Source organism: Aedes albopictus, chromosome 3 (genome assembly GCF_035046485.1).
Source record: "Aedes albopictus strain Foshan chromosome 3, AalbF5, whole genome shotgun sequence".
In the NCBI taxonomy this organism is placed as follows: domain Eukaryota; kingdom Metazoa; phylum Arthropoda; class Insecta; order Diptera; family Culicidae; genus Aedes; species Aedes albopictus.
The window spans coordinates 13411687-13425779 of record NC_085138.1 but is presented as its reverse complement, the minus strand read 5'-3'; the positions used below and the strand labels follow the sequence as shown (position 1 = coordinate 13425779).

At 33.6% G+C, this 14093-nt stretch overlaps 2 protein-coding genes across 2 annotated transcripts in view; one reads left to right on the top strand and one right to left on the bottom strand.

Moving 5' to 3' along the window:
- LOC109421709 (uncharacterized) overlaps positions 1–14093 on the top strand; it is a 98834-nt gene that overhangs the window by 12947 nt on the left and 71794 nt on the right. The window lies entirely within an intron of this gene.
- LOC109421807 (uncharacterized) lies at positions 8492–9780 on the bottom strand. The gene is made up of 2 exons (XM_019696358.3): positions 9426–9780; positions 8492–9334 (listed from the first exon to the last, which is right to left on the bottom strand). Exons 1-2 carry the CDS (start codon positions 9514–9516, stop codon positions 8895–8897), a joined length of 531 nt encoding a protein of 176 aa, XP_019551903.2. The 5' UTR covers positions 9517–9780; the 3' UTR covers positions 8492–8894.

The window sequence follows — 14093 nt, the reverse complement described above, 5'->3', positions numbered from 1 at the left end:
AAATTCCTCCAGAAATTGCTTCAGACATTCATCAAGGAATCTCTACTTTCATAGAATTAGCTCATACATTATATTAAACAATTGTCCGTACAGCAATTTTTTGGTCAAAATAATGTTTCATTCAAATGTCCATAACTTTTTATACGTCAATCAAAAACGCTGACATTTTGACCAATCATGAATAATATATTATAGCTCCATTGGTAAAATTCTGAGCGAGATCGAATAAGATTTCTGAAAGTTATGGAACTCTTAGAAAAGCTTATAAGACTTTTGAACACATTTTTAAAACATTATATCTCAGTATGCACTCGATGAAACTTTTTTAATTTTTCGTGTGTTACAGCTAATACCTAAGGTTTTCATATGCAGCAACTTTTGAGGTTTTATATTAACTACAAAAAATATGAAAAATGTGCTTATGTAGTTTACGGTGTTTAAAAATTAACCTTATTTTGCACATATAATCTGCCAAACGTTTTCCACCAATAAAAGTGCATTAACTGAACGAAAAATACATAGGACCTACTCTTCGTAAGTAGTTTAGTAGGTCCTGTATAAAAATATTACATTAAGAGAGTTTAAAAACGTTGAAAACACTTGGCCCTTTTACTGATCAAAATATGATAAATTTCCAAATGACACTCTGAACATACACAGATTTTTCATATTTTTTGTAGTGAATATAAAACCTCAAACGAAGCTGCATATGAAAGCCTTTGGTATAAGCTGTATCACAAAAAATGGAAAAAGTTTCATCGAGTACATATTGAGATATAATGTTTTAAAAATTGGTTCAAAAATCTTATGAGTTTTATTAAAAGTTCTATAACCTTTAAAAAAATCGTTCACATCTCGCTCAAAATTCTACCAATGGAGCTTTAATATATGGTTTATGATTGATCAAAATTTCAGCGTTTTTGATCGATGTATGAAAAAGTTATGATCATTTGAATGAAAAATTATTTTGACCAAAAATTGCTGTACGGACAATTGTTTGATACACTGTATATGGGAATATTGTCATACGGTGCTCTTAATATCATAAACAAATAATAACACTGCTCAACAAAATTTGAAAAAAAAAGATCGTATTATGAGATGAGAAAAAGAGAACAGGGTTTTAGAACCCTAGAAGTGTCATAGTGAAAGAATTTTGAAAAATATTGGAACGTGACTTCACAGTTCAAGACCGAAGTTTGAATTGAGAACTTGGGGTTTTCAATTGATATATGCATTAGGGTTTCTAGGGTCCCAAACCCCTATTATTTTTTTTTTCATCCCATTACGCGAACTAGTGTTGAACGGTGTAATGAGTTTCATAAATTTCAAAAGTACAATATTCAAGCAACTTCTCTGAAAATTTGACAACATTTCAATGAGTGGAATGTCAATTACCATGATGTGAGAATCTAATTAATATTCCACAGTTCTACCTGTTACTCGAATACAAATAAAAATGTGGCACGCTCACGGCGTTGATAACATAAACTTTTCAAGAGTTTGGCATCGTTTTTTTTTTGTTTTTAAACAAGGTATCTTGTCGATTAATTTGAAAACGTTTCATGGTGAAACGAGAGTTAAAGTGAATTAACTGCCCAAGTTTTTGGTATTCGTAGGAAGCTTTGTAAATCATTGGTATAATGTTTAAGATATTGAAGCTTTTGAAGTATACCTAATTGCTAATCGTTTTACTAGCCGTCATGTTACTAACGTGTTTGCCGTGAATTCAGAAATATTTCATTTGAATGATTATCAGTAACAACAATTTTAAGCTTGCTTTCAATTTCATTGGAGATATGCATACTATTGCTTTGTCTATAAACACCTCAAAGACACCTACTGAGTTTTTTAACAGTATCGCAAAAAAAATGTGATATATAATCAAAGTTTTATATGAGTTACAAAATATGTATTCATTGCGAAGAATGATTAACATGCGAAATTGAAATAATATTCAATGAAGTTTTACTACATTTCCAATACACTTAATCATATCTTATATTTTCAAACCATGCGATCGTTTCGATGAAATGTTGTCAAATTTCCAGAGAAGTTGTTTGAATGTTGTATCTTTGGAATGATGTTTGTGAAACTCATTAATATTTGTTTATGATTTTTAAGAGCCATTGAAACATCCTATGACAATATTGCCATATAAGAGCTAATTCTATGAAAATAGAGGAAAACCTTCAAACAGTAAAAACTCTCGTTTCCCTCGATGAAACATATTCAAATTTTCTGAGGTAATGCTAAAATGAATCATCTTTCGAATAACGGGTGGCAATATGATGTATATTTTTATTTGTTAATAGTGGTTCCAGGCACACCGCATATTTACTCATATAAGACAATTATATAGAAATGGCTCAAAATCTTCTAATCACAAAAACTTTAGTTTCCCTCGATGAAAGATTTTCAAATTTTCAGAGGAGATACTAGAATAGTATATCTTTCGAATGCCGGGTGCCGTTTGGGTGGACATTTTTATTTGTTAATAACGGTTGTCGCTCATCCGGCGGACGCCGACACGAAATCGAGGTGGACACTTAATCGGCGGACAGCTTTCACTGGAAACACTTTTTCATTTCTTCCTGTGGAAAGGAAAACACTTTCGGCACTTTTTACACTGCTTTTATTAACGAAAATTCAACTTAACAAAAAACTTTCGCGTCTGCACGCCGCGACCTAGCACAGTACAATGAATCATTGAAACAAAAAAAAATCTCTTCGCTTCCGCCTAGCGCGGGAAATCACCATCGCTTTTCTTCTCTAATGTTGGTAGCATTGCTACCTCCCTACCGTTACACCCTAGAACGTTACACCCTGTTGTGCTGCTAGGGATGACAAATTACGATCGCAGCAATCGGGTGCACTGAGAAAAAATCCCCAATAAAAACCCGTCAAGTCAGTGAAGACTGAACAACGGTTTTTGGCACACCGTGTCCCCAAGAATTTCTCCAAGAATTTGAAGAATTATCCCAGGAATTCCTTCAGGAATTCCATCAGAAATCCCTCCAGGAACTGATTAACTGAAGCGAACTGATTCTTTCAGGAATTCCTCCAGAAATTCTAACATCAGTTTCTCCAGGAATTTCTCCAGTAAGTTCTGCTAGAAATTCACCAGGGATTCCTCGAAAAATTTCCCCAAGAATTCTTACCGAAATTTATCCTAAACTCTTCCAAGGATTCCTCCAGAGATTCATCCAGGAATTCCGTCATGGATTACTCCGGAATTTCATCCAAACATTCCTCTAGATATTCCTACAGGCATTTCCCCAGAAGTTCCTCCAAGAGTTCCCTTAGGACTCCTCCAAGAATTGCTTCAGCGATTTCTCCTGAAATTCCTCCAGAAAATCCTTTAGGAATTCATTCAGGGATTGCTCCAAGAATTCATCCAGAAATTTCTCCAGAAATTCCTCCACAAAATTCCTCCAAGAATTCCTCTAGTGATTTCTCCAGAAATTCCTCCAGAGTCTCCTCATCAAACTCCCCAAGGAAATCTTCCAGAAATTTGTCCAGAAGCTCCTCCAGGATTTCTTCAAGAGATTCCTTCAGTAATTGCTTCAGGAAATCCTCCATAGTTTTTTAAAGAATTCCTTAAGGAATCCCTCCAGGGCAATACTCTGGGCTGATTTCCAATTTAGTTTCAAAAGACGAAGGTTCATACTTACTTATATTTAGTCCTGAGCACCCACAGTGGTGCAGAGGACCGAATTGAAACATCTCCATCTTGGACGATTTCCCGCCATCGCCTTGACCTATGGCCAGGTCAAACTTCTGTCGACTTGCTTTATTTCGTTGTTGAGGCTGCACCGCCATGAGGCTCTGGGCCTACCTCTGCTGCGATGTCCTGCTGGATTCCAATCTAACGCTTGCTTGCAGATTTCGTTTCCACCCCTGCGTAGAGTGTAGCCGACCCACCTCCACTTCCGCTCCCGAATTTCTGTCGCTATCGGCTTTTGATGACATCGACGATGGAGCTCCACGTTGGAGATCCAATTGTGAGGCCACGCACAGGAACTCCTGTGGGAATGTCCAATAGAATTTCTTGATGAATTTCTGGATGAGGTGGAAGTATATCGCATGAAACACTTTAAGAAAATTCGTTGAGCAACTGCTGCTAGGCATCACTAAAATAATTCCGCAAACAATAAAGAGAACAAACGCGACAAACGTTAAAAAATGGAAACGGATCAATTCCCGTTTCAAATGCTACGTATAACAGTTTTATATTGTTTACATCGAAACTGTAAGCAAATAGAACGAATAGAATGAACCGGTGGAACTGCAAAACTCAGTTTGGTCTATTTAACTGTCCGATGAAAACGACATTATGTGAGCTTGCAGCCGCAGTTATTACTATAAAAACTTTATCATTGTTATTGCTATATGTTGTTCTTTCAACTTTATTCTTGATTTTGTATAAAAATGATCCTTTATACTACGTCTTCGTTATTCTCGGTTTTTGTTATCTTTCTTATTTTACCTTTTATTACTACCAATTATATGCTTACATACATACACTACCCGTCATAAGTACGGACTCACAAAAAGTATTGCAACAATATTGCATCACCCTGACTCACCTCGATATCTCCAAAACCAGAGAACTTACAAAGATGCTGTCTTCAGGAAAGTTATTCAGAAGATCAAAAGCAACAACTTTTCTGAAGGCGGCATTTTTGTAGGTGTTCTGGTTTAAGAGATATCGACGTGAGTCAGGGTGATGCAATATTGTTGCAATACTTTTTGTGAGTCCGTACTTATGACGGGTAGTGTATGTACCTGGTACCTGGTATGCTATTTCCTGGTATTATTTGTGCTTATTATTATTCTTACGTTACTATCGAGGTCACGATTACACATTGGTACAGTAACGTTCCGACAACAAAATACAACTTTTGGATGTTTATTTGCTTAGCTTATCCACAGACAAACAGACGTAACAATTGCGAAATTTCCACCGACCACGCTTTTAACGATCATTTTAAATCTTCATAGTTGTGGCTTTCACAACCAGAGGCGCGCGCATCGTTTTCCTTTGCGTTTGAAGCTTCACACTAGCGCCTTCTGTTGACGATATTGCACAACGCAGTGTTTCGTGAAACATTTCCACCGGGTAATAGTAGTGTGAAGTGGGCGAGAAGTTTTCACGAAAATTGTTCTAGGTTTTACGTCTGTTTGGCTGTGGCTTATCTATCTCTAAAAGATGATGTGATATCGTTGATTGTTTACTTATTGAAGAATTCTACTGTGAATGTTGAAATTTGAAGGTTGTGGCTTTCAGTCTTGAGAGGAATAACTTATAACAGTTTTATGGTACTTTTATCAACAATGATTTGTTTAAGTTGGGTTTAGTTTGTTTTACATATGTTACTCACTTATTTTAAGTACCGTAAAACGGGATAACTTTGATGGTTTTTCAGCAAATTTCCTTAATATTTTTAATGTAACAGAATTTTCCCTACTTTCATATTTTCAGAACAAGTACTGGGGTATCAGTTATCGAATGCAATTGAAAGATTCGAAAATTTAAAATATTTTTGGTGACTTTTAATTTTTCATATGAGCGAGAATCAAATTTCAATTTTGGGGTACCGTAATCCGGGGTCAAATTAATCACTTTAAAACAACTTTTGTGGATAACATAAGTGGCAATTCAAATTTTGCTCTTCTAAGCCCGAAAAACGCATAAAAATTTCTACAACTATTGAATTTGACACTTTAAATGCATAATTGAATTTTGAAACTTCCCCTCAACGCCTAATAGTAGGCAATTTCCTTTGAAATAAGTGTTTCCTATTAAAATAAATGACTTTTTCGTGCCTTGCCACACGATATACACATGCAAAATGGTCATTGGCAGAGGAAGCTCTCAGTTAATAACTGTGGAAGTGCTCATAGAACACTAAGCTGAGAAGCAGGCTTTGTCCCAGTGAGGACGTTACGCCAAGAAGAGGAAAGAGGAGGAGACTTTTTCGTTAAAAAAAGAACTTTTTTTAACTTATTCAGCTTCATAACTTTCCAACCAAGGCTCCACAAAAATGTTTAACAAAATAAATACGGGAAGTCCTAGTGGCAATCGATTGTTTAAAAGCAATGATTTCAGCTAAGTTAGAAATACGTTGCAAATTCCTAAAAAAAATAAGGCAAAACTAGCTTTTTCTAAACAACTAAAAGTCTAAACTCATCTCTAGACATCTATGAACTAGGTGAGGTAAGATGTTTGAGATCATTGTGACGCTTAGAAGTTCCTAGTATGCTATTACAAGATAGTACCCAAATGATCAATTTCACCCCGCTGATCAATTTGACCCCGGTTTACGGTAACTTTGATAGTGCCCCGAAAACAAATCAAATCTTAAAAAATAACCACAGATTGAAATATTTGGACTATGAACATGATGAGAGAAGCCTTGTAGAATATATCAGATTGAATTGTTATATCAAAACATAGATTTTTCACAAAACTCTACATATAAAAATGAGTTTGTGGGGTACTGAGTGAAAACCACAGCAAGTTTAGCTTTCAAAAATCATATTTTTTGTAAAATAATATAGGGGAAATTACCAATTCTCGGCCGTTTTGTTCTCTTCGTCTTAGGGGGTTTTTTAAAACCTATTGAGCTCAGAGTTGGTCTCAAATCCTTCCCAACTAAGCTGAATTATATGGCCAAGTTTCAGGCAATTTGGCTGACAAAAACCCCCCATGACGAAGAGAACAAACCTGCCGATGATACCCATTGTCACCCTAGTTATAACGGTACATCAACATATGATTACATGCTATTCATGGTGAGTTCTCTTTTTTGGGTTGTTTTTTAATGTTTTGTACCTAGTATTAAAATTTGACACCACAGATTAAACTACAACATGAAATTACAAGGACATTGCATACTCTTAGGCGTTTACTGGTGTATGGAAATCTATGTCCCAATTTACATAAAAGTTTGTAAAAACACACTTCATTAAGAGATTTAAGGTCAGATTTGGTCTACTATGATGGACCTACCGAAAATAAGAGGCCATTCATCGAAAAATCGTTGAAACGAAGTCGTACTGCAGATTGTTTGATGGGGTTGATAAATGACAAAAATATCAACAATTTTTTGTTTTTGCTCAAAATGTTTAATACAAACATGGTTTTAATGAAAATAGGTCTAAGATGGACTTCCATATGTATGGTTTTGATTTACGTTGGCCTTTTTCTTAACTGGTTGAAGGAATACAATGCCTGTCGCACTATCAAAGTTACCCCGTTTTACGGTACTTAAGAGATTTCGACTGAGAGAGTTCGTGCACTGAGAATGTTACTACGTCATTCCGTTCAAAAGATATTGATGATTTTCTAGAAAAAATAGGCACTTTTCAAGTATTTTTCACTTGAGTTACAAAAATAACACACCTTTAATTTTTTGATGTTTTGTAACAGCATTTCTTCTTTTGAATGCGGGCAAAAGATATTTTTTATGTTTGCCCCAACCCATCATAAACCCTTTTTAAAAAACTATGATTTTTTAAGAAAAACGCCCGTAACTTTTGAACCAAAAGAGATAACGACCATCTCAGCGCACGAAATGACGCGTCTTCAAATGCTCTACAAGTGTGGGCAACTTTGATGAAAAATCGAAAATGAAAAAGTTAACGCCAGAAAACCGGTTTTTCTTGAACCACCCTAAGCTTATTCAGAAAAAGGCCTCTAGATCGGCCAATTTTAAAGCTACATAAAACGTGTCTTCAGCAAAGTTGCTCAAAGTTGATAGATCTACAACTTTCCCGAAGATTGTATACAGTTATTCTTGCAAATAAAAAAGTTTGGTTACAAATTTCTTCGAAAATATGGACCACCCTAATTTTTATGCACATTTTAAAGAGGGCCTTATTATTAGGGACAACTTTGTAGAAACTGCCTAAAAACTCATTTGAAGGCGTTGAAAGCATCTTTTCTCGTAAATCTGGTTCGTGGACCACAATGGCCAACAACTTAATCACATATCAGTGATTTCTTGCTTAACTTGAGCTTCTCCTCCTGCTAGTCACACGTATATCAGCAATCTCGGTTTCTGCATGTATCCCAAGATGTTAAAGATTGTTTTTAGATCCAATGATCTTTTGATGAAGAATGAATGCCATATTATATTGAAAGTTTTTTCAAAACCTCGCGTTTCTTCTTGCTCCGGTGTGCCTTACTAATCAGTCATTTGTGTCAATTTAATGATAATAATAGTCAAAGGAATCTCTCAATATCACGATGATTCTTTTCTACAGTTGAGCGAGATTTGTTCACTGCCAGTATTCTTCTCTAAATTCATTCACTATATTCATTCCGTATGACATTTTTCTTTATTATCGTTTTTCATCCTTCTGATCTAGGTATTTTAATAAAATTCCGTAATCTTTTTTATCGCTCAGACACATTACACTACACTTCTAACCCTAATCACGTTACGATTATATCATCTGTCATCTCAAGAAATCACGCCTCTCAGACCATCATCGAACCATTTTGTTTATTCGCAATAGAACCGTATCCTAAACACCCCCAAGAGGCATTCAATTCGATCTTCACTCGTAGACGGAATCCAAACAACACTCGACAATCTTCTTCTAGGCAGTTGTAGAACGCAATTTGCTTTGTTACACAACGATCACACCTCAATCGGCCAGGCAGCCTAGGCACAGCTCACCTTTGACCATAGACCGTTTAGCACTAATTACAGATTATGGATTCTCGTGCCAACGCAAATCCTCCCGGCGCGCTCACCACATCCAACGGCGTGGAGATGAAATTTTCCACATGCTGTGAGCGCTGGCCCCCCAAGCGCACCATTGACGGTGCAGCATCTACGTCAATGCATGGAAGGGCAACAAATTTTAATTTTTATTACTATTCACCGGCGCAGGTAATGATTAACGGTGATGAGGGGGGCACTGATCGTGACCAACCAGCCGACAACAGCAGGCGCTGGCCGCTTCCTTGCGTCACTAATGTCCACGTCGTTGCACAGATCTTCATCATCGCAGGCCACACATTCCCGAGTTCCACGAAAGCTGGCGTACCGGAGGTCGCAGAAATCGGTCGAATTCATGGAATAGGTGCAACCGCGTATAAACAGGAATGTCGTATCGGATAACGACGTAGCTCGCACGTGGACACACTGATACGCGTCCTCTTCGATCTTCGGTGAATATTCCAGCGTTGGCAAGAACGACGCCAGCGATTCATTGGTCAACCGAACGATCTCATCGGTACAATTCACGGGCTCCACTCCCATCGCGGTCACGTTACACTCATCAATTCCAACGCAGAAATGGCATTGAAGTGCTCCACCTACGAAACGATAACAGAAGAAATAACACCAGCACTTATCAGAAAACCTGATCTGCGATCTATAAAAGAAGTAACCTTTGTCGAAACTTGCCTCGATCGATCAGCGTGGTCGCGAACAGCACTACCACCGTCGTTGCCATGACCACCGCGCAACGCGATCTCTTCGACGGCGACGACGGCATTCTGTCTTTCGTGGGCTTGGCCTGCTTTGTTATCACACACACGGGACACTGGACACTGGGATAAATAAAAGGCGGAAGACAAAAGATCGCGCGGTGCGTTGCGTTTATTACGGTTGCACTGCTGCACTGTCGTGTTGTGTTCTTTTTACGATGCAGTTCGCTGAACGATCACTGCCATACTGAGCGAGCGGATGCCGGGCAGTGACCGGCCGAGCAACTGTCTGCCTGCCTAGCCTACCCGTTGTCGATCTTCGAGCGATGTGTCACATAGGTACCTACAGTGAAGCAGTGCGCAGCGCTTATTACAACGCGCGAGCCGGATATGTGTGCAGCTGCACAATGGGGAATTTCCATACGAGGAAATGGGCAAAAATGTAAGCGTTGCAATTGCGCTGGAATTTGCTGAGCTGGGAATGTTACATTGTTTTAAAAAACAACTGCTGTTATTGGTAAAACTTTCAAAAAATTTCCAGGAAAATCATGAGAATGGTTCCCTGGACAAAAGAATCCCAGTGATTGTATACACTATAACCAAAAGAACACAAAAAAAAACTACTTTAAGGCCTTATTTTACAGGGACATATATTTGCCCCAAAAGGTCGACATTAATCCATGCCCAAGGTTGCCACTATTCGCTTTTACTGTGCGTAAATAACCATAATCATTATGTACCTATCAATAATTTCGAATATATCTTGGTTTTTCTAGTTGTTTGTATTTTGTCCACCACTAAAGCTCTTTTCTCACATTCATAAAACAATGTATTGTGTGGAGTAGTGTAGTAATTGTGGAGTTTATAAAGTTCAAGTTTGATTATAATTTTTTCATCATAATCGACTCCGGCGTTCTCAACTACACAAAAGTTACATATTAACAAGATGTTTAGTGTTCACGTGAATGGAATTCCAGAAATAATTACACAGCGCAACAGTTTTTTGTCTCAAGAGCAAACTTATGTGTCTCTGACAGATTTTGGGCCGCTGAATCCGAATCCGGGCTCAGATTTGCTCCAGCACGTCACAGTTTTGTGCTATACATACCTCAATTTATAGGGCAAAATATGCGATTTTGGGCTTGTTGACTGCAAGCCATTAAGGCGAAACTGGAGGCTTTTCCGTTGGGAACAGCGTGCGCTATGAGCGGATTCAAATTTTCTTGGTAGTAGTGAGGTGCTTGAAATGCGAAAATGGGGAGTATTGTAATCACGCCGATATTTGAACAACAAAAACAAGTTGAACTGATTGTACTTTTTAAATCAATAAACAAATAAACAAACAAATAAACAAATAAACAAATATACAAATAAACAAATAAACAAATAAACAAATAAACAAATAAACAAATAAACAAATAAACAAATAAACAAATAAACAAATAAACAAATAAACAAATAAACAAATAAACAAATAAACAAATAAACAAATAAACAAATAAACAAATAAACAAATAAACAAATAAACAAATAAACAAATAAACAAATAAACAAATAAACAAATAAACAAATAAACAAATAAACAAATAAACAAATAAACAAATAAACAAATAAACAAATAAACAAATAAACAAATAAACAAATAAACAAATAAACAAATAAACAAATAAACAAATAAACAAATAAACAAATAAACAAATAAACAAATAAACAAATAAACAAATAAACAAATAAACAAATAAACAAATAAACAAATAAACAAATAAACAAATAAACAAATAAACAAATAAACAAATAAACAAATAAACAAATAAACAAATAAACAAATAAACAAATAAACAAATAAACAAATAAACAAATAAACAAATAAACAAATAAACAAATAAACAAATAAACAAATAAACAAATAAACAAATAAACAAATAAACAAATAAACAAATAAACAAATAAACAAATAAACAAATAAACAAATAAACAAATAAACAAATAAACAAATAAACAAATAAACAAATAAACAAATAAACAAATAAACAAATAAACAAATAAACAAATAAACAAATAAACAAATAAACAAATAAACAAATAAACAAATAAACAAATAAACAAATAAACAAATAAACAAATAAACAAATAAACAAATAAACAAATAAACAAATAAACAAATAAACAAATAAACAAATAAACAAATAAACAAATAAACAAATAAACAAATAAACAAATAAACAAATAAACAAATAAACAAATAAACAAATTAACAAATTAACAAATTAACAAATTAACAAATTAACAAATTAACAAATTAACAAATTAACAAATTAACAAATTAACAAATTAACAAATTAACAAATTAACAAATTAACAAATAAACAAATAAACAAATAAACAAATTAACAAATAAACAAATGAACATATAAACAAATGAACATATAAACAAATGAACAAACAAACAAATAAAGAATTGAATAAGTGAACAAATAAATAAATAAATAAATAAATAAATGAACAAATAAATGAGTTAGTGAATTAATAAATGAAAAAAATGAACAAAATAATAAATTAATAATAACAATAAAATAATAATAAATAAATGAATTAAATTTTAGGTGAAGAAATAAGCAAATAAATGAAGAAATAAATAAATTTAAAAAAATGTTAAAAGTATAATTAATAAAATAATGAAAAAATGAATAAATATGAATAAATAAATGAATAAACAAATAATTGTGAATATCAAAATAAATGTATAATGCATGTATATAGAAATATACCAATATATAAATAGATAAATAAAAAGTTAATAAACAAATGAAAAAATAAATAAATAAATGAATAAATACATAATAAATAAATGAAAAATCAATAAATAAATAAATTGATAAATAAAAAAAATAAACAAATTAATAAGTTAATGAATAAATAAATCAACAAATGAATCAAAAAATAAATAGATAATTAAAAATATAAAAATCTTTTACCGATTTTCATGGAAATTTTCCAGGAATTCCTTTGGAATTTCTTTCACATAATCTTTTCGGAATTCTCCAAAATTAATTAGTGAAATCTCCTGCAACTTTATCAGAAATTTTACCTCAGAAAATTTCCAGGGTTTCTTTTTGGAATTCTTCCTGTTATTTATCATGATGTCTCCCATGGATTTCTTGCAAAATATTCCTTCCGTAAATTTTCAGTGATTTCTCGCGAAATTACTCATGACATTCCTGTCGGAATTATTCCGATTAATTCTTTCTGAATCTTTCTAGGTATTGTTCCCGAAATCCTAAAAAGGAGTTCTCTAAGTATTTTTAATTATTTTTCTTCCATTAGATTTCTCTTGGAATTTTTCCAGAGATTCTTTCCGGTGTTTTTCCGAGATTTTCTTATATAACCTCCGTAATTCTTCCAGAGACTTCTCTTGAAATTATTTTACGGATTCCCTGCAGAATTCTTCTAAACATGTAAGGACTGTTCATTTTATAAAGAGGACACCTTATTTGTGTGATATCTTTTTTATTTTTCAATAAAATCATTATCGTTTTTTTGCATAAATTTCCATAGCTATTCTACATTGTAGGAAAAATATAACATTATACAAATTGTCCTTAGTTATGGAACTGAAGCGGTTTTCGTTAAAACTCAATAAAACCCCATTTCTCAAAATTCTACACAACTTTCCACATACATAACTTTAAAATTTTCATGAACTTTTCAATGTGTTGGGATCTAATACTATTCTTCTAAAGGTAGAGTGTAATACTTGATCAGTAATAATGCACCAAGCATTATACAGCTTGATATAGTGAGTTGCCTTGTTATCAATGAAATTGATAAAAAATACTTATTTAAGTCCAGTGATGCAATAACACTACGGAATCAGTTCAAAATTTGTCCAGTATAGAAGAGAATTGCATTCTAAATGATACCGAAGAAAAATATGCTTTAAAGTACATTCTTCATCATGAATTTAATACTTAATGATGGCCATAATGAAAAATAGCATACTTTTTGCTCCATAAATGCAAGTTTTTGATTCTAGAGAAGCTTATTATTATTTATTTTCAGCAAGGTCTGACCCTATGTGATTATATACCTTATTTGAAAATAACTACATGTTAATTTTTATTTTCGACATCATTGTTACGTTGTATTTGTAATAGAGTACATCGTTATTTAGAAAACCTTCATAGAACGAAGCGGTTTTATTTCCGGTAACTGCCATGAAGCACAGTAACCAAGCCAACAATGCTATCAAGAAGCGGTTTTCTGCATTTGAAATTACATTATTAGTACTTTCGACTAGATCCATTGAAAACATTAAAAATTTAATATTTTTATACATTTTTGTTGAACAAATAAATTTTATTCAGAAAATCGAGTCCAATTTGTAACTTTAATATCTCAACAACCATTATTCCGATTAGGTTTATATTTTGCCAGAATATGTATCATTCAAACTGCTGCAGCATGGCAAACACTTTTTTGCAATTTAAAACGATACACCGATGTTTTACAGAAATTTTGTGTTTATCTTTAGTTTTTGGGAATTGAAAAATTGATCTCTCGAAACACTTTGCCACATTTTTATGAAGTTCAATAATTTTAAACCAATTTATTTATGGTTATTATCTGCAAATATAATGTACTGAAC